This window comes from Sinohyriopsis cumingii, chromosome 1, assembly GCF_028554795.1.
Source record: "Sinohyriopsis cumingii isolate HCF-2022 chromosome 1, ASM2855479v2, whole genome shotgun sequence".
Lineage (NCBI taxonomy): Eukaryota > Metazoa > Mollusca > Bivalvia > Unionida > Unionidae > Sinohyriopsis > Sinohyriopsis cumingii.
Genome location: NC_142961.1, coordinates 99,164,932 through 99,186,276, shown reverse-complemented (window position 1 = coordinate 99,186,276; position 21,345 = coordinate 99,164,932). Strand labels below are relative to the sequence as shown.

Here is a 21,345-nt window from a genome sequence, read left to right as displayed (position 1 = left end):
TAAGATCATAAAGACATATTATCTATATAATTGTTGATAACAAAATGACATACTATCAGTCAGGAAGGACATGAGGTCAATTACTGAATACGGTCAGTCACATGATAGAGATATACATAACATATAATCTTGGAGAAAAGTCAAAACACAATACATTCTAAATATACGTAACATAATCATGGAAAAAGGTCAACACACAATACAGTCTAAATATATGTAACATATAATCATGGAATAGAGTAAACACACAATGCAATCTAAATATACATAACAGCATTATAAAATAATGATTGCAAACTTTATTTTAATAAATTTGAAGCTTTCATTTTCAAGTGTTTTAATGTTTGAAAGGTTGCCAAAAGATAAACCTGCACATAAGTGACAATTTCCTTTTCAAATATCAGTTTGTATCTTTGTTAAATTGTATGTGTGTGTGTAAAATTTGTCTTCCATATGTTTTTGAAATTATTTGATTTCAGGCTCTGCCATTCCTGTGGAGATCCTCCGAATGGATGATAAATCTCTTCAGCTATACAAAGAAGCTCTGCAAGATGGAAAGGAGAAGGTTTATAGCATTAGAGTCATGGTGGTCGGTCAGTTTGGGGTTGGAAAGACAACATTAACAAAGCGCCTCCTTGGACAGCATGTTGATATATCTGAGCGGACAAGTACGGACGGAATTGATGTATATAAACATTGTTGCAAAATCGCTCTGGACACTGGGGAATGGATAGTACAGCATGAAGGTAGGCCATCATTATCCCTGAGATTTGCAAACAAAAAACTGGAGTTTTATGATTCCGCCTGTGCATAAGTGTATGAGTAATAATGCATAATTCCTCCTCTAGTGTACAAAACATAAGCTCTGTACAGAAAGACAGAAGTTTTATGTAACTCTGCATGTCCAGAATGCATGTGTAATGATGCATAATTCCTCCTATAATGTTCAAATCCATAAGGTTTATAAAGCACCAACGGAAGTTTGATAATTCTGCCTTTTGAGAGGTGCATGCATAATGATGCACAAATCCCCTTCTAGTGTACAAATCACATTGTTTTACAAAGATAAGACAGGAGTTTTCTGACTCTGCCTGTCCAGAAGTGCACAAGTAATGATGATAGATATTCCTATAATGTACTGTTACGAGTCTATGCTCTGAAAATAAGCAACTGAAAAGAGTGAATACAACAAGTTTTGTAAAATTTAACAAATAGTCTATTTCCCTAGAATACAAAGTGAAAAATTAAAAACAAAAAGAATATATGGTATTGCAAATTAAATCCAAATTGTAATCCAAGAATTAAAAAAACAAATCCTGTCAGTGAAACGTTCTAAGTGAATATCAGTTCAAATCCCAATGAAATTCAAGATGGAAGGGGATGACGTTTGTAATAACCTACGAAGTGTAGAGGTGTCAACGGTTTCTTGTAGAATCGCAGAAAATATTTTTCCAGTTTTAAATTTCATATAAATTCCAGTGAATGTCTTTGTCCAAGTTTTATATCAGAGCACTTTTGTATTTCCAGGGAAAATAATCACTTGAATTCAATAATTTGAAGAAAATAAAAATTCAGCCAAAACTGGTCACAGCATAACATGTCTTAAAGTGCTAGGTGTTAAAGCGTGACTAACTAAACCTTTATCAAAGCAAAAGTTATATGTTATATGACTAATTAAGACACAAAACAGATACCTGGATGAGGGTCAAAAGCTCATTCTTATGGAAAAATAGAAGTTTGTTACTTACGCTTAAAATCACATCATCCAGGTATGACCTTGACTAAACTTTAATGATTCTTACTCTGAGAAAGATAAAAAGAAAATAATTTAAACGTTGTTTACTAAAACTCACTGATTTTGGAAAGAGGTCAGCAGTTAGATACAGTATTTCATTTACTCAATTCTGGACAAGGTCTAGTCCAGTAAACAATGTTACATTGCAGCAGCATGTAATGGAATAAAATAAAATTTTAAAACTAACAGACAAACACATTAATATACACAACGGTACAAATCAACACATTTTACAAAGAAATGACAGGATCTATGTTTCTGCTGTCCAAAGAGCACAAGTACTGATGCATAATTCCTCCTCTGGTTTACCAGTTGCCAAGTTGTACAAAGAAAAGACAGGAGTTATAGGATTCTGCCTGTTTGAAAGTCTATGGGTTATGATACATAAATCCTTCTGTAGTGTACAAATCTCAAAGCTTTATAAAGAAAATACAAGTTGTATGATTCTGCCTGTCTAGAGGTACATGAGTACTAATGCATAATTCCTCTTAATGTACCAATCTCAATGTTTACAAAAAAGACAGGATAAGTGTTAATCTACCTGTCCAAAAGGACATGAGAAATGTTGCACAGATCTCCTATAGTATGCAAATAAACCTTGGGTTTTGACTGAGGTCATTTCATGACCTGCATTAGCTTAGAACTTTGATTCATCCCTATTGTGGCAGTGAATGTATATTGTGGGATGCAACAACAGTTGTATAAGTTGGTATTTCTGTATGTACTGTGATGCACATCACCTTATTGTGCAATTATATTATTGACCAACATTTTATTGTCCTTGTACCGGGGCCTGATACATTTAAAAAACACAATTATTTCTGTCAATAGCTTGAATAATATCTTGCGCTGATTTATATCAAAGTAGCAGCATTATTTACATATTACACTGAGAAAAATAATCTTGAGATAAAAGAAAATAAAATATCCCAGTTCAAATGAAAATCGTAGCACCCACTAACATGACCAAAAAGTGTCTAATAGCAAATTCATTTGCTATGTGTATGTTAACAGGGGTAGAAATTGTAATCTAGACACTGTAGCTACATTGGGATGATAAACACTACACTATTGATAACACCTTGTGAAAGTCTTGATGTTGACATTAGAGAACGTATCGATAAAAATAGGAAGTGTTGATGCTTAAGCCTACAAGGTACTAGCTATACTATTGATATAATAGACAAAGAAACATTGACTTGATGCCAGTACCCAGGCAAAATATTTATCAGAATTAGTAAAGCAAACATCCAGTAAACATAAAACACTTAATTAGCAAACAAGGAAATATTTAGTGGACTTTTGAAATTGTTTAATATACAAACAGAAAACAAGTGCTCTCCTGAAAGTCCTAGGATGATTCACAGCCTTGCAAAGGGGCTAATGTACTTCACACATTAACATATGCTAGGATGATTCATAACCTTGTAAAGGGACTAATGTACTTCACACATTAACCTCTATTAACCTCTGCTAGGATGATTCATTGCCTTGCAAAGGGGCTAATGTACTTCACACATTAACCTCAGCTAGGATGATTGACAGACCTCCACTGAGATGATTCACAACCTTGCAAAGTGACTAATATACTTCACACATTAACATCTGCTAGGATGATTCACAGCTTTGCAAAGGGAGTAACATACATCACACATTAACCTTTGCTAAGATGATTCACAGCCTTTCAAAGGGCTAATGTACCTCACACATTAACATCCTCTAGGATGATTCACAGCCTTGCAAAGGGAACATCTGCTAAGATGATTCACAGCCTTGCAAAGGGTCTAATGTACTTAAGACATTAACATCTGCTAATAAATCACTAAAAGTGATATCTTTTTTCTTAATTTAGAAAATCCAGATTTTTTCCGTAAATTGTACTTATTCATAATATTTTCTATGACATCCAATTTGACCACCATGTTTCCATACGTGACTTGTGGCAAACATGTGATTAAAAATTTGAGATATAAATATATTTTTAATATTTAAAATTAATTTGTAAAACTCAACTCTTTTGTAACAAAAATAATGTTTTAAATTATTTGTTCATGAAAATAAAAACATGCTATCAGTATAAATAAATTCCTACCAAGATTCCCTATTGATGGAAACAACTGATGTACTTAGGAAGTACAGTGAAAAAGTACCCAGTATGTACCACTGGAACAAATTAACATGGTAAACTGGTATACTGCTTATACGTTTCACCCCTAGAAATTTATAATACTGTAAAACAAATAATTTTTAACTATGCTGGTCATAGACCAGAGAACATATGGGATGTCCTGTAGAGCAACTGTCTTCTGAGGTCCATCTGTTATCAGTACAAGTTTGTTATCGCTTACACCTCCTTACCCATTTGGAAGATTGTCATGAAGCTTTATAAACACGTTCATCTCAACGTCTACTTGATCCTAAATAAAAATGTTGCTGCTCAGACTTTGGGCATAGTCACACAGCAGCAATGTTGAAAATCTATTATTACTAATTCTTAAGAATGGATGGTCACATCAGTGGGGGATTTTCACTGAATGACTTATTATAATCACACATAAAAATGGTGCTATCTGATATCCAATGCGGACACCACTGCAGCCATCCTCAATAAATAAAATTTCATTATTGCCAAGTCATACCATAGACTTTGATGGTACTAACAGCTGCCTTGCTTGGCACTCAGCATTAAGAGGATAGTGTTAGGACTGGTTGGACTGGTATCAGGGTAATGTGACTGGGTGGAACATCATGCTACATGTATGTGACATGATGCTCCAATGCTAGACATCACTATAAACTGTCACACTGCAGACATCATAGCAATATGACTGGGGGCCCTGAGTGGTAGAGTGGTCTAAAGCGCTCACCGTTCCAGATCACTACCAACTCACCTTTGTCTGCGTGGGTTCGAGTCCAAGGCTCGGCCAGCATGGGTATATGGGAAAGCCTGCCAGTAGCTTCTCATGGATCGGTGGTTCTTCACTGGGTTTTCCAGGGTTCTTCCTCCATCAGTTGTACTGGCCGTCATGTATAGCCTATCTTGAGCTGGAAAATGGCGTTAAACCGTGGAACAACAACAACAAAAGCAGTGTGACTAAAACATTGTCAAAGCTATGTTAAAAATCCAAATCACACACTCATTATTGCTTCTGTTGCTGAAGAGAAAGTCATGTCAGCATGGGGCTTTTGCCTGAAGATGTATTATGGTGTCAAGTTGTACTACAGTAAAATTTGTGCTGATCTGTTATTCAATATAGCCACTGTGTCAGGCAATTAGAAAATCATTATGCTATTCTAACTTGATTGAAAGTTATGTCAGCATTGGGTTTTCAACAGAAGACTGATCTGCTAATGCTTATGATTTGACCTGAAGTCTTGTGAAACAGATTTGTAGAATAAATACAAAAATGGTCATTTTTATTTGGATCTGGGTTTTGTATTATATTCAGTGAAATTGGACATCTAACCAGACTAACTGTTCCGTAGTACCTCGGACACCTTAAACAGCAGATATGTTGTGATGCAGTACATCTGCATGATCAAGCCATTGTCTGTTTTTTAAATGGCATCCATCAAGAGAGCAGTCAGGATGAAAGAGACAATAAATATCTTAAAAGATTTTGTAGTACAGAAGAATACAAGAGAATATTCAGATTCATGGGGGAAATAGCCAGGAGGACAAAACTTACATTTAGTGGACATCATTTGTCGATTTGAGTGTGCCACATGGCAGAAAGGACAACAGTTACATTTAGTGGACATCATGTGTTGATTTGAGTATGCCACATGGCAGAAAGGACAACAATTACATTTAGTGGACATCGTGTGTTGATTTGAGTAAGCCACATGGTGGGAAGGACAACAATTACATTTAGTGGACATCGTGTGTTGATTTGAGTAAGCCACATGGTGGGAAGGACAACAATTACATTTAGTGGACATCGTGTGTTGATTTGAGTATGCCACATGGTGGGAAGGACAACAATTACATTTAGTGGACTTCAAGTGTTGATTTGAGTATGCCACATGGTGAGAAGGACAACAATTACATTTAGTGGACATCGTGTGTTGATTTGAGTATGCCACATGGTGGGAAGGACAACAATTACATTTAGTGGACTTCAAGTGTTGATTTGAGTATGCCACATGTTGGGAAGGGCAACAGTTACATTTAGTGGACATGAAGTGTTGATTTGAGTATGCCACATGGTGGGAAGGACAACAGTTAATTTAGTGGACATCAAGTGTTGATTTGAGTATGCCACATGGTGGGAAGGACAACAGTTACATTTAGTGGACATGAAGTGTTGATTTGAGTATGCCACATGGTGGGAAGGACAACAGTTTCATTTAGTGGACATGAACTTGAAGTGTTGATTTGAGTATGCCACATAGTGGGAAGGACAACAGTTAATTTAGTGGACATCAAGTGTTGATTTGAGTATGCCACATAGTGGGAAGGACAACAATTAATTTAGTGGACATCAAGTGTTGATTTGAGTATGCCACATGGTGGGAAGGACAACAGTTACATTTAGTGGACATGAAGTGTTGATTTGAGTATGCCACATGGTGGGAAGGACAACAGTTTCATTTAGTGGACATGAACTTGAAGTGTTGATTTGAGTATGCCACATGGTGGGAAGGACAACAGTTACATTTAGTGGAAATCATGTGTTGACTTGAGTACACCATAAGGTGGTAAGGATGATTGCAATTGCAACAACTTCTTTTTAAGGATTACATCAAGTTGAGAGTTCTCAAGAATCCAATGAGCCCCATTGGGTTTGGAACTGCAGTTTGTGAAACTCTACTGGATGTTTTTAAGGTTAAACTTTTGGAAAAAAAAAACTTAATGCCTTGCTGACAAGGTCTTCATAGGATTGGCAGGTCTGTGTATTGTGTATCCTAGGTAACTGGATAAGCCCAATAAACTTATGGCATACCTGGTATCTGGTATATGCTGTGCACACAAGTCCAGTAAACGTATGGTATACCTGGTATCTGGTATATGATGTGCAACATAAGTCCAGTAAACTTATGGCATACCCTGTATCTGGTATATGCTGTGCAACACAAGTCCAGTAAACTTATGGTATACCTGGTATCTGGTATATGATGTGCAACACAAGTCCAGTAAACTTATGGTATACCTGGTATCTGGTATATGCTGTGCAACACAAGCCCATTAAACTTATGGTATACCTGGTATCTGGTATATGCTGTGCAACACAAGTCCAGTAAACTTATGGCATACCCTGTATCTGGTATATGATGTGCAACACAAGTCCAGTAAACGTATGCATACCCTGTATCTGGTACATGCTGTGCACACAATTCCAGTAAACGTATGGTATACCTGGTATCTGGTATATGATGTGCAACATAAGTCCAGTAAACTTATGGCATACCCTGTATCTGGTATATGATGTGCAACACAAGTCCAGTAAACGTATGGTATACCTGGTATCTGGTATATGATGTGCAACACAAGTCCAGTAAACTTAAGGTATACCTGGTATCTGGTATATGCTGTGCAACACAAGCCCATTAAACTTATGGTATACCTGGTATCTGGTATATGCTGTGCAACACAAGTCCAGTAAACTTATGGCATACCCTGTATCTGGTATATGATGTGCAACACAAGTCCAGTAAACGTATGCATACCCTGTATCTGGTACATGCTGTGCACACAATTCCAGTAAACGTATGGTATACCTGGTATCTGGTATATGATGTGCAACATAAGTCCAGTAAACTTATGGCATACCCTGTATCTGGTATATGATGTGCAACACAAGTCCAGTAAACGTATGGTATACCTGGTATCTGGTATATGATGTGCAACACAAGTCCAGTAAACTTAAGGTATACCTGGTATCTGGTATATGCTGTGCAACACAAGCCCATTAAACTTATGGTATACCTGGTATCTGGTATATGCTGTGCAACACAAGTCCATTAAACTTATGGTATACCTGGTATCTGGTATATGCTATGCAACACAAGCCCATTAAACTTATGGTATACCTGGTATCTGGTATATGCTGTGCAACACAAATCCATTAAGCTTATGGTATACCTGGTATCTGGTATATGATGTGCAACACAAGCCCATTAAACTTATGGCATACCCTGTATCTGGTATATGATGTGCAACACAAGCCCATTAAACTTATGGTATACCTGGTATCTGGTATATGCTGTGCAACACAAGCCCATTAAACTTATGGTATACCTGGTATCTGGTATATGCTGTGCAACACAAGGCCATTAAACTTATGGTATACCTGGTATCTGGTATTTGATGTGCAACACAAGCCCATTAAACTTATGGTATACCTGGTATCTGGTATATGCTGTGCAACACAAGTCCATTAAACTTATGGCATACCTGGTATCTGGTATATGATGTGCAACACAAGCCCATTAAACTTATGGCATACCCTGTATCTGGTATATGCTGTGCAACACAAGTCCATTAAACTTATGGTATACCTGGTATCTGGTATATGATGTGCAACACAAGCCCATTAAACTTATGGTATACCTGGTATCTGGTATATGCTGTGCAACACAAGCCCATTAAACTTATGGTATACCTGGTATCTGGTATATGCTGTGCAACACAAGCCTAGTAAACATATGGTATACCTGGTATCTGGTGTCTTTGTGGAAACTGGATTTTATAGCTGATTGACAATTGGCCCGTTCCTGTGCAAGTTATAATTTGGTAATGGAAACATACCAACTTTTGTATGTGTATTGGATTTTTTACTTGGCTTTTTAAAATATTCAGTCTGATAGCTACCATGTCTGCAGTGTGTCAGTTTATAATGATGTCTAGCACTGGAGCATCATGTCACAGACATGTAGCATGATGTCCCACCCAGTCACATTATCCTGACACCAGGCCAACCAGTCCTAACTCTAACCTCATAATGCTGAGCACCAAGCGAGGAAAGGCATCAGTAACATAAAGTCTATGGTATGACTTGGCCAGGGATTGACCCAACTGGTGTTTCAAAACTTGAAACAGCAATATGTAAATAGCATTTAAGAATACAATCGGTAAAAGTGCATATTATAAATGCATCTATTGAAGATTTTAGCTGCAGCTGCCTCTCTTACCTAATAAAGATATTGTTATTATCATACCATACTCTAGTTTGTATACCTTACATAAATTAACATCTCAAGATATCCATTAATTTACAATAAATTTTTCAGCATTTGAAAATAAATCATAATTTTTAATTTAAAAAATCGATGAAAGTTTGTAAGTTAAAAGATGTATTTAAACTTTTAAACAACCTTAGTGTATAAGAGGCTGTGTTGTGCAGCATTGGGAAGTACTTTGTTCAGGTGTTCATAGTTAATGTTTTCTGGGCACAGTATGATATGCAGAGACAAGGTAAACAAACACTATTTAGGCTCGCTATAAATCTTTATATTTGGATTTAGAACAATTATCTATCTATTTTTCTGAAAGATTCAGAACAGTTGTTTCGAGTTCAACGTCTCGTGAAGCTTCTGACTCATCAGACTGAAAGGTCTGAAGTCAGCAATGAGCAGAGTAGTCAGACAGAGGTCATCTATCAAAGTGAGACTATTGAAGATTTGTATAGTCCAGTCCATTATAGTGACAGTGATGATGATGATGATACATCATCCAGCATTTCTGAGTCAATTTTGGAGCAGGAAGCTGATAATACCAACCATCAACCAGGAGAATCCTCTTCTTTCAAGGCGGATCAGAGACCTCCAGCAAAGGATTCAAGTGGTGTTAACATTCAGGAGGGTGAAACACATGTAGCAAGTAAAGTTGATGCAACAATGGAATTCCTTCAGTTGGTTGTTGAGAAGGCAGACAAGCTGGAGAAGAGTTTAGTAGAATATGCATCATTGGCAATGTGGGACTTTGCAGGCCAGTATGCATTCTACACTACACACCAGACCTTTCTGACATGTCGTGCTATATACCTCTTGGTCACAGATCTTAGTTCACAAATCACAGATTTTGTGAAAGATGACGAATGCTACTTTGATGCAGAGGGAGTGAAACTCTGTCAAGTCCAAGGTAATGTCATTTTCATGGTAATCCATTTATAGGAAACAGAAAAATAAGTCTGTGTCAAGTTCAAGATAATGTTAATCCAGTCCAGTTAAACTAATAGAAAGATTGTAGCTTACATTATTCAGTATAACATAAATTTAATGATTATTACATGTAATGAAAACTTGTTAATTGCTTCAAAACCAGAGATTATCAAAGGAACATAACCTGAGAAAGATTTGGTTTCAAATTAGTTATCCACTTCATTGTATATAATTCAAGCTTAAATAATTGACAAGCAGAGTGTATCATTAAATATCAAGGAAGTATTTAAGTCAGATTAAGTTTAATATAATGCATTCAGACAACAAAGCCTTTGATGTGAATCCACTTTTAACTGAAATGTTACTAAAGAAAGAAAAATCCCTAATCCTTCCAAATTTTACTCTGTGGCTTGGAGTCATACTTGTAGAGTAGAGGAATGTAAAATTTGCTTAAACTTGTCTTTGCTCATTTGCAGACCTGGTTGAAGTTTGGCTCAATTCAGTACATTGCTGTGCCGTACAATCCTCGGCAACTGGTACAGATTCTAAATCTGAAAATGCAGTGACATCCCCTGCTGCTGACACTCTACTGACATCCCATGGAGCTAGTACCCCAGTGTCATCCTTAGATGTTGGCATCCCAGTGACTCCACCTGTGATTCTTGTCGGTACACATATGGATAAAATACAACAGGTAGATTCAGTTATTTAACAATCAGCATTATCCTTAGTTTGCATACCTTGTCAGCATATTGCCTTGATGTGTTTTCTGTAGTAGAATTCAATAGGCAACATTATTCTTAGTTTACATACTTTGTCACCATGGCTTGATGTGTTGCCTGTAGAGGTCAGTATGAAATAGCGTACTTAGTTTTTGGATCCTTTGTCAACATTGCTTGACATGGTGTCTGTAAAAGGCACAAATAAATGCACCATTAACATCCACAAATCGCCAAATGAATGACTGTGTCACAGTTTTCTCCTTTCCTGTAACTTTGGAAGTCAGCTCTTGTCTTGGGTTCAGTATGTGAGAAAGCTGCCAGTAACTGAACCCTGGGTTGGACTGTTTTTCCACCACCAGTTATACTGACTTCCATGCATAGCCTCTCTTGCTTCGAGACATGGTATTGAATCCATGTTAACAGCAGCAACAGCACCTAAAGTGGATATAAAAGAAATTTGAAATTACAGGTGTTTGCAATTATGTAGTCATGTTTTCTCGATCCCAAGGGGTTGGTATATTACTTTTGTGGTCTCCATGTAACTATCCACTGTGTGACTATCCGTCTGCCTGTCAAACGTTCTCTGAAACTACTGAGCCAAACCTTACAATGAGTAAATATTGAAACGACATTGACAGAGTCTCCAAGATCAGATTGCACTGTCAAAATTCATTAATCTGAACTCGGAAAAGGGATACAAAATGATAAAGACCTTCAGACTTTTTTGTATGTGATTATAGATAGATTTAGAACTGGACATTTGGTTAGCAAAAATTATAAAAGTTATTTGCAACAATCAAGGTAACTTGGTTAATTAAACCTTTCTTTAGACCTGTTTTGAGAATGTTTCCTTAAATACCTTAGGAGAACAACTACTACTTCGCAAATCATCTTGCACTCCCGGTCTAAAATGTTTTAGCTTAGAAAGCCAATTTACCTGCTCAACTAGGTGGCTGTTACTTATTGATCTCTCTATAATACAGGGATTGGTGCCAACTCCCTTGAATATTGATGTTACTGCTTCTGATCATGCCAAGTAGCATGCATTCTACACACAGATGGGTATTGTAATCCACATGCCAAGTAGCATGCTTTCTACACACAGAGGGGTTTTCAACTTTAAGTTGGAAGAGTATTCTCTTCCAAGGACTTGTTTGTTAAACCTCAGAGCACGATATTGTCAATACCAGTTGTCTGTTCATATCCTGTGCTCAAATCCAATTCATTTCATGTATTTTGCAATCTTGACATGTCATTTGCTATATCATCAGGTGTTTTTTTCCATATCATACATTCTTTCTCTTTTTAGGATAAGCGTCAGGAAGTTGTCAACAAGTATTTTCAACAGATTTGTCGCATTTTGAAGGATAAGCCAAGCTTACAACACCTTGTGGGTTTTCTTGCTATTGACAATACCCAGCTTGACCCCCAGTTAGAAACCTTGAAAAAACAGATTTTCCAACTGGCTTCACGGCAACCATATTGGGGAGAGGAATTACCTGCTAATTGGCTTCCCTTGGAAGAAGCACTCATGAAGCTTAAAACCTCTGGCATCAAGGTACAAGAAAAGAAAAATTATATTCTACCAAACACTGTAATCTTTCTACCAAATTTAAGTGTATGATGTGTACTGTTTGTTTGCATGATAAGCAAGCAAGATATCCTACATGTAGAGTCCTATCAACATGTAATTCTCAGTTGTTGTTGAGTTTAATTATAGTGGCGTGCACACAATTGTGCATGTGCCACTTTTTTCTGACTGCACTGCAGCCTGCTAGTTGTTCCTGGGGAAGGGGATGGTGCCACCTCCCCCAGGCTTTTATCGATTCAAGGAACCCTGATAGTTTGACCTCAGTCTGCGGGTCCGTGTTGTTATTGTTGTTGTTGTGGTGTTTAACGCATTTTTCAGCACATGATAGGCTATATATGGCGGCCAGTATTAATGGTGGAGGAAGAACCCGGGAAATCCCCAGAAAGAACTACCAACCCACGAGAAGCTACTGGCAAGCTTTCTCACATACCCACATTGGCTGAATCTTAGACTCGAACCGACGCAGGCAGAGGTGAGATGGCAGTGATCCGTAACTAAGAGCGCTTTAGACCACTCGGCCACTCGGGGTCCTGTGGGTCCATATAGGTTCCAACAGTTGAATGGTTGGCTGTCATTAGTGGGAAGGAGAGCTCGGGAACGGTCCTGCTTGCTTTACATCGCTGGTTTCTTGTTGCATGTGCCTGGTGTTTCTTGCGATTATAATTTTTTTTGTTGATTTTTTTAAATATTGTTTCTTGTTCAAAATGTTCTAAAAGGAGGGGATGTTCTGTGCTGTTTATAGAGGTTCTTAGTAGATATCATGTATGAAGAGAGATTTTCAAGGTTATTATGGTATTACTAGTTGAGGTGTTTAGGGTGTGTTTCCTACATTATGTTATTTATAAGTTTTTAGATATTGCCTCTTTAAGTTATTTATTAATTGATGTTTTTAGAGATTGAATGTTATTTATACTTTATTTAGCAAGAGACCAGAGTCCTAGCCGATTACACGGTTCGCTAAGGACATCTAGGACCGGAATCCAAGCTGATTACTCGGTTCGTTTAAAAAAAAAATAAAAAAAAATTCAGTTAATAACTTCATATGATGTTGGTTCGAAATAAAAGGAGTGCTGGAGTAATGTCCAATATGACTGTTTTAGCAGCCATCTAGAAAATCTTGTTATCTCTACTCCTCTTGGATGGTTGTATGAAGATGAGGTTTTCACTAAATAATTTCTTAAAATTTTAGTAATTTTTTTGACATCTGTTTGTGTATTTGGCTGTTAAGCAGATTCAGGCACGCGAGTGATTTCATACCATGTTTGGCCTCTTGTTATAATGTTTAGTGTTGTCATCCTTACAGTTCTTATGTTATGCATGATATTGTCACAGAGAGAGAGAAAGAATGTGTTGAATGTAAATCTGGGTGATTAAAACCAATGCTAATAAGTCCTCAGGAAAAATAAAGTGATCCTCTCTCACAAAAGATAACAAATCACACGTGGAGTTTCTCTGATGACAAATGTTCGCCATGACAAAACTATTTGCATTATTTCTTTCTTGTCAGGTCATTCCACACAGTCTAGTTGAGAAACTGAATGAGGCAGGAGCTGTTCCTATCAAGACCACAGAACAATTGGATCTGTTTCTTAGGTTTCAGCATGAGACTGGCAACATTCTCCACTTTAGGTAAAAAGACAGTCTTTTTGGGTAAATAATTATGTTAACAGTCTTGTGTAAGGAAGAAAGGCTTCTTGGACTTTTGGGCCACTGATTAATGTACCAGTTTTGTGTATCACATTAAACTTATATAACCCTCTCTTCATGCTTTGTGAAGGGGTGTGCTATAAAGTTGCACATCATACTATATTTATTAAATACTAATAGTTGATGAATTTATATAACGTACAAAACACATAATTATTTCTTATAAATTATAGTTACCTTCTTTATACCAAACCCAGCATTTATTGTTGCGTTGATGCTAGATTTGCTTGCTTTCAAAACATTGTCAACTAATGTACGAGTGTTAATCTAAACATTTGTGGAAAAGGATACAAATGTGGCTGCAAGGTGGAAATTTCATCATGTTTTGAACACATAATTTTAAAATATCTCTGTCCTCTTATTGTGTCTTAGAGTTTTATATGAAGGTTGTTTGCATAAGAATTATTTATTCCTATCTTAACATCTCATGTGGAATCAGTCCCTTATCTGTATTTCAGTTAATATTTGGCAGGATTTATTTATTTAAATTATTCATTGGAATTACAAAGTGCTCATTATTACTTTCAAGTTAAATTACTATTTTGGGGTTATTGTGAACTTATTTAGAGATATTTTGGATTATATCACTGTGATAGGTCAAGACGGTTAGCACATTGCCACTATTTAAGGCCATTGGTACATCAGCTCATTCAAGATATGAATTCATTTGGAACAGCACTGGAATTAATTTGGAATAATCCATACTTTTGGTCTTTTTATAGAATTTTTAGAACTGTTTGGGATTTTAATTACAGTAATTTCTTTTGTAAATTTTCACACTATATTCTAGGGAAATAAATTTTTTGTTGCATTTTGCTAAGATTGTCTGGCTTTCACTCTTTCTGTTACTTTAAGACCATAGAGTTGTAACAAAATTCCTTAATTACTTTTAAACCAAGTTTTGTATACATGGTGATAGTGACGAGATCCTTATGGAAGTTCATTGTCAGCATTTAAGTAAAACTATAGCCTATAATTTTCAAACTCACCTGCTTTATTTTCTATACAGTAATTCTTGTCAGAGTTCCACTGACTTTGGTAAGCTAATGGATATCGATGAGGCCTTGAATGATTTCATTGCATAATAATTCTCCTGATTAGTGTCAGATATCAGCTGAATTAGGTATTATGCAGGATAATGATGAGATCTTGAATTATTTCAACTTTATTTTGTTTGCTACTGGATACAGATGAAGTCTTTCCCAGTTTTATTGTCATACAGTGACCCTGTCCAAGTTTCACTTGTTATTCTGCATCATTTAGCAGAGCAATTACCTTTGGTCATCAGACTTACCCACCTATCATCTCTGCACAAAAGAGACTCGATTATTAATGGATTTCAGCCAACTGTTACAGACAGCTTGGCACTGAAAAATCTCATTAATTCCCCTGATTATTATTCTATTTAGATAACATATTATAGACTGCTTAATACTCATGAGCCAGATTAACTCCCTTGATTATTATTTGGATTTTGATCAAATATTACAGACTTCTTATACTGATAAGTCCAGTTAACTCCTTAAATTATTATTGGATTTTAACCAGATATTATAAGCAGGATGGCATTGATGTGTTCAGTTAATTAAATAGCTTGATCCTGATGGGTCAAATTAACTCCTTTAATTATTACTGAATTTCAAACAAATATTGCAGGTGGCTTGATACTGATGGGTTCACTTAACTCTTAATTGTTATTAGGTTAAAACCAACTATTGGAGGTGCTCGATAGTTTTTAATTTTGCATAGGGTTATATTTATAAAGATAAAGCATTTTGAAGGTATTCATCACTGTTTATAATGATATTTAAAAAAGAACTTGTACCTCTTAGGTATTGCTCTGTAAACTGTTATTTCCCTTTATTTTGGTTTGTGATTGATGTGTGTAATATGGACTAGATTGTACAGCTTGGCCTTGCTTCAGATGTGCATTTTTAAAAAAACTGTTTGCTTTGCTTGTCATTTTCACTTTCTGGTCTTCAGAGGTAAATTGTAAAAACAAAAAGCTGACAATTTTTTTCTTCAAAACTTGGTATTGTCTAGTTAGGCAAACTTTGTTTCCCGAGATTAATAACTGCTGAAGATAGTGTTCTTTATACTAATTCAGGCTGATTTTTTAGCACGAGGGTGTAGTCATTTTAGTTAGCTTTGTGCTTAGATCATGCACAATTTCACAAGTACAATATCCAAAGATGTGTTAGCTACAATGCGTGAAAATAACATAGGCATATCAATATTCTCTCCATTGTGCATGTTGCAAATGTAAACAACCTCATCTTATACCTATTACTCTCTCAGAAATTCATAATATCTGTAGCGTGTCCCACTTACAGCAGACATGCCAACCCTTATGATTTTGCAGTAAGTCTTCCGAAAATGACCTTTACAATACGGACTTAAAGAATAAAAGCAAAAACTACAGGAACGAAAATCATTGTTGCTTAAAATCCAGATAATTGGTTCATTGGATTGGATGCAGGTTTCATATTAAGACTCAGTAGATTGAGTCAGAGAACCAGATTAACTTTACAGTAGTACCTCAGACACTTTAAACTGCTTATATTTTTTCATGTAAAGCATATGCAGGATCAAACTGTTGATTATAGATTTTTTTAAAATGGCATCCAGCAAGCAATGTGTTTGAAATGGAAAAAATTCCAAGAAGTATATCAGGTTCAAAGATAGCAACAGCCTATTGAGCTGCATAGGGTTTGGAAATGATATTTGTGCAACTAAATTAGTGGTAAATAAGGTCTATGGGTACTTTACAAACTTTTCAGTTGAACATAATGTTTACCGTCGCTGCATGTTTCGAATACCGAACTTTTAAATACGTGTACCAGCTTTGCAGTAGCAGTTTATAATATTTCGTTACACCTTACTGAAAACTGATAAAACTTATGGAAGTAAATCAACTGCCTTACTGAGATGGTCTTGTCATGGTTAGCAGGTCTGCATCACAGACAGCTTGACACTGATTAGTTCAGTTAACTCCCTTAGTCACAGAAAGTTTGTCTTGGATCTGATGACAGTATTTAGCCTACTTCATAGAGCAAGGGAACATTCATATCCAGTTTCTGGCTAATAATAAACACATGTATTGTAATTTTCAGTGTGCAAAGTTTGAGGGAGTGGATTGTGCTTGATCCAAAATGGTTGATTGATGCCCTGAAGTCCCTCATCACTGCTGAGACATTTGTTCTTAACAATAACCCTGCTGTCCGGAGCATGTGGTTTGAATTCAAGGAGAATGGAAAACTTACCTCTCAACTGATAGGTGTGTATGTTTTGAGCTTACTTGCGAACATCGGGTCCCCTTGTAATGTAATAAATTCCTACATTAAGTCTTGGTAAATTTTTTGCAGTATTTGTATTTAGTTATTTACACTTGCAGTCTGATGTCACTAAATTGATGAATACAAGTGATATCACATGACATGATGTAATCTGAGGCTTTTGACAATGGAAATAAAAGTCAAAATATTGCTACCTCACAAATGGAGTGGAGTTTTCCAGACTTCATGTATTTCTTTTTATAGTGCCCAATGGAAATGTGTGACTTGGTCAGGTGAATGGCATTATTGAGGTGCCCTTTGGAAATGTGTGACTGACACAGTTGAATGGCATGATTGTTATATTTTAGGTCAAGTCATTATTAATTCTCACTTCAGTCATTCATTCTATATTTTGCCTTATTTTTCTACCCAGAATATGGTAACACATATCACATTAGTCATATTTGTCTGTCCAGTATCCATGGTGACTCAATTAGTGTAGATTCATACTTAAAATCCAAGGGCTGCAAGTTCAATATACAAGGCCACCATCGGTTGTCGGATGTAACCTTAATAAATCCACATGACATGATGTAGCCAATACCTTATTAAATGTCTTGTGAAATCCAACAAATGTGTGCATCTTTCCATGCTCTGTATTGAAACTTGGTGTAGCAAATACGGTATTAAAAGTCATGTGAAAACTAACAAACATGTGTATCTCATCATGCTTTTTATTGAAACTTGGTGTAGTAAATACCGTATTAAGAGTCATTTGAAAACCAACAAACATGTGCATCTCTTCATGCTCAGTATTGAAACTTGGTGTAGCAAATACCGTATTAAAAGTCATGTGAAAACCAACAAACCTGTGTATCTCATCATGCTCTGTATTGAAACTTGGTGTAGCAAATACCGTATTAAAGTCATGTGAAAACCAACAGACTTGTGCATCTCTTCTTGCTCTGTACTGAAACTTGGTGCAGCAAATACCGTATTAAAGTCATGTGAAAACCATCAAATATATGTATCTCTTCATGCTCTGTATTGAAACTTGGAAGACATTACTGACATCAAGTGAACATTTGCGTATTGTAACATCATCTTGCATCAGTGTTTCCCCAGAGTTATTTCCCTTTTATATCAGCTGGGACACAGGCTAGACATATTACTTAGCGATTGTACTGGTAGTTTTGTTGTTGGCATATATATGTATATATATATATATATATATATATATATATATATATATATATATATATATATAAAGTTTAGCACATAACTTCTGACTCGCACATGATTGCATGTGCAGTCACGAAATTTGATAATTGTATTTATCGTGGAGGATGCCTCACATCACAGAAAGGTGTAGTCATGAGGTTTGATGGTTGTATTTATCGTGGAGGATGCCTCACATCACAGAAAGGTGTAGTCATGAGGTTTGATGGTTGTATTTATCGTGGAGGATGCCTCACATCACAGAAAGGTGTAGTCATGAGGTTTGATGGTTGTATTTATCGTGGAGGATGCCTCACATCACAGAAAGGTGTAGTCATGAGGTTTGATGGTTGTGTTTATCGTGGAGGATGCCTCACATCACAGAAAGGTGTAGTCATGAGGTTTGATGGTTGTATTTATTGCAGAGGATACTGTTTTTCACTGCATGTGTAGTCGTTAAATTTGATAGTTTACTCATCACAAAGTGGTGACAGTGAACTAGTAGTCATGATTCAGTGACTTTGATTTGTATGTACAACATGCCTTGGCAGAACAGGTGAGACATGACTGTCTGCACAATTCTTTTTGGTCTCACACGTGTATACATGTATAATAATTCTTTTGTACACCATTAGGTCCATATTTGATGATTTTATTATGAAACATGACAGAAATTAATGAACTTTAGTAAACATGTGCATATTATACCATCATAATGTTCCTTTGAGAGTTATTTCCCTTTTTATATGTTAGATGTACAGTGTACTTTTATCATATCTTCATTTAACAGCCAATGACATTGATAAAATGAAATTTCACTAAAGGAAACTATTTTCTCACTTAACACTAGTTAACTGTCCTTACGAAAATAACATCTATGTGACTTACGAGTTACTTATTTTCATCTGTTATTAAACTTAAGTAAACTGTAATGGGTCATTAATAAGTGACAAATTATTGTGTAGGATTGTATGTACAAATTCATCATTTCAATTTTATAATAAATCACTAATAATTGACTAATTATTTTGTAGGATTTTATGTACAAATTCATTATTTCAATTTTATGATAAATCACTAATAATTGACAAATTATTGTGTAGGATTTTATGTACAAATTCATCATTTCAGTTATATAATAAATCACTAATAAGTGGGGGGAATGATTAGGATTTTATACACAAATTCAGCATTTTACTTCTAATGCATTATGATGTATATTTCATTGATGTAATTCCTTCATTTGTAAGCTTATCCAACATGGAAATGGTATAAAGGAAATATCAGTCATTAAACAATCAAATGTCGAGTTTCTAAAATGAGAAGTATCAGACAATGAAATGTTTAAAGTGGGTAAACCCAAAGAAAATGTGTTCACGAGACAATGCTGCATATTACGAGAGTAGGAAGCCACTGGACGTCAAAGTACAGGAAGCAAGTGGGCATGTCAGTAACATTAAACTTTTAATGGAACAAAAAGGAATCAGTCAGTCCAATTAAAATCAGGTCAGCACAGTCCTACAGGAAGATCTGACAATGACCGCTTAGGGTTCATGTTCTGGTGACTTTTGATATAGCCAATGGAAATGCAGCTTTCAGTAATTTTATAGTAAATCAAATCAGTTGGTTCACATCAATGTTCTTCAGCCATAATGTTAAGACTCCCAAACACAAAAGTTTTAAACTTCATCTGATTGGCTGATAAAATCAGCGATTAATTTAATAAGATAGGTAACCTGAGTATGACTCCTGAGTGGTTACTATCAGATCACATAGGATATAGAGGGTCTCAGATAGGTAATGATTTAATATTAAATTTATGAAACGAGTTGAATAATGTCTAGCTTTTGCCAGGCTTGGTGAGCAAAAGCTAGACAATATTCAACTAGTTTCATAAATTTAATATTAAAACATTACCCATTTGAGATTCTTTTTATCACATATTTGTTATTTCATTGGAAATTATTTTGATGGAAAGAAAAAGAAATAATTTCTTTCATTCTGACAGACATTGCACCTTTCATTTGCTGTGTGTAAAAAAAAAATAGTCCCAACCAAAGTTGAACTAGCATTGACGTTCAAAAGTAGATTATACATTTCTTACAAACTATAAATCAAAGAACAAGCGTCCTTCCGATTAACCAGAACATTTTACACAGATAAAATCATTTTCAATATAGAATGTCCAATGCGCATGGACATTGTTTGATGACTACCTGTCAGATTACAGGTGATGATTCATGTTTACGTAACCTCAAGTGTCACTTTTACAACTACACATTACATTGTAGCGATATTCATGTGGCAATAGGGTTTACTGGATGCAAAAATTCCCATATTTACTGTAATGTATTTGTGACGGAATATTTGTAATCTTTGTTTTGGAATATTAGACTACAGAATATGCAAACAAATGTCATTTTTGACTTGGAATTGCATCACATATTTACCGCATAAATATACAGTGGTTGGATAAACTTCTGTCAGTTTTGAGATTGGTTTATATCCACATTCTTCTGTGAACAGAGGTGAGTTGATTTACTTCTTAAGTTAACATTTAAACCAAACTTGTATATAGGGTGGATTCCATGCTACAGATATTCCGACTCCCTCAAGCCCCACTCCACACAAGCAATACCCGTAGTTTTACTTCTTATTGTTTTTGTATTGTGGTTTAAGCCATTTTTCATGTTATGATATGTCATGCATGACATAATTAATCCCTATGTAGGTAAATTAACCATAGTGAAACAGTCAGGACCATTTTCCCCCAATTTTCTTTCACGAGTTGATTTGAAAAATGACAGTCCAAAATGTTCATTAAAACCCAAAACATCTAGAAGGTGGGGTTAAAAAAGTTTTCCCACAATCACAGTCAGTCATATATAGAATACTACACAATAATTTCTTGGGTTTATTTGGAACAATCAAAAT

At 35.7% G+C, this 21,345-nt stretch overlaps 1 protein-coding gene across 1 annotated transcript in view; it reads left to right on the top strand.

Annotated features, from left to right (window-relative positions):
- Positions 1-21,345, top strand: part of LOC149807432 (uncharacterized) — a 97,680-nt gene that overhangs the window by 60,384 nt on the left and 15,951 nt on the right. The window contains exons 8-13 of the mRNA XM_089955237.1: positions 480-746; positions 9,291-9,878; positions 10,375-10,592; positions 11,930-12,178; positions 13,719-13,840; positions 17,032-17,195. Of these exons, the coding sequence (XP_089811363.1) occupies positions 480-746; positions 9,291-9,878; positions 10,375-10,592; positions 11,930-12,178; positions 13,719-13,840; positions 17,032-17,195 (1,608 nt within the window). The remainder of the gene's footprint in view (positions 1-479; positions 747-9,290; positions 9,879-10,374; positions 10,593-11,929; positions 12,179-13,718; positions 13,841-17,031; positions 17,196-21,345) is intronic.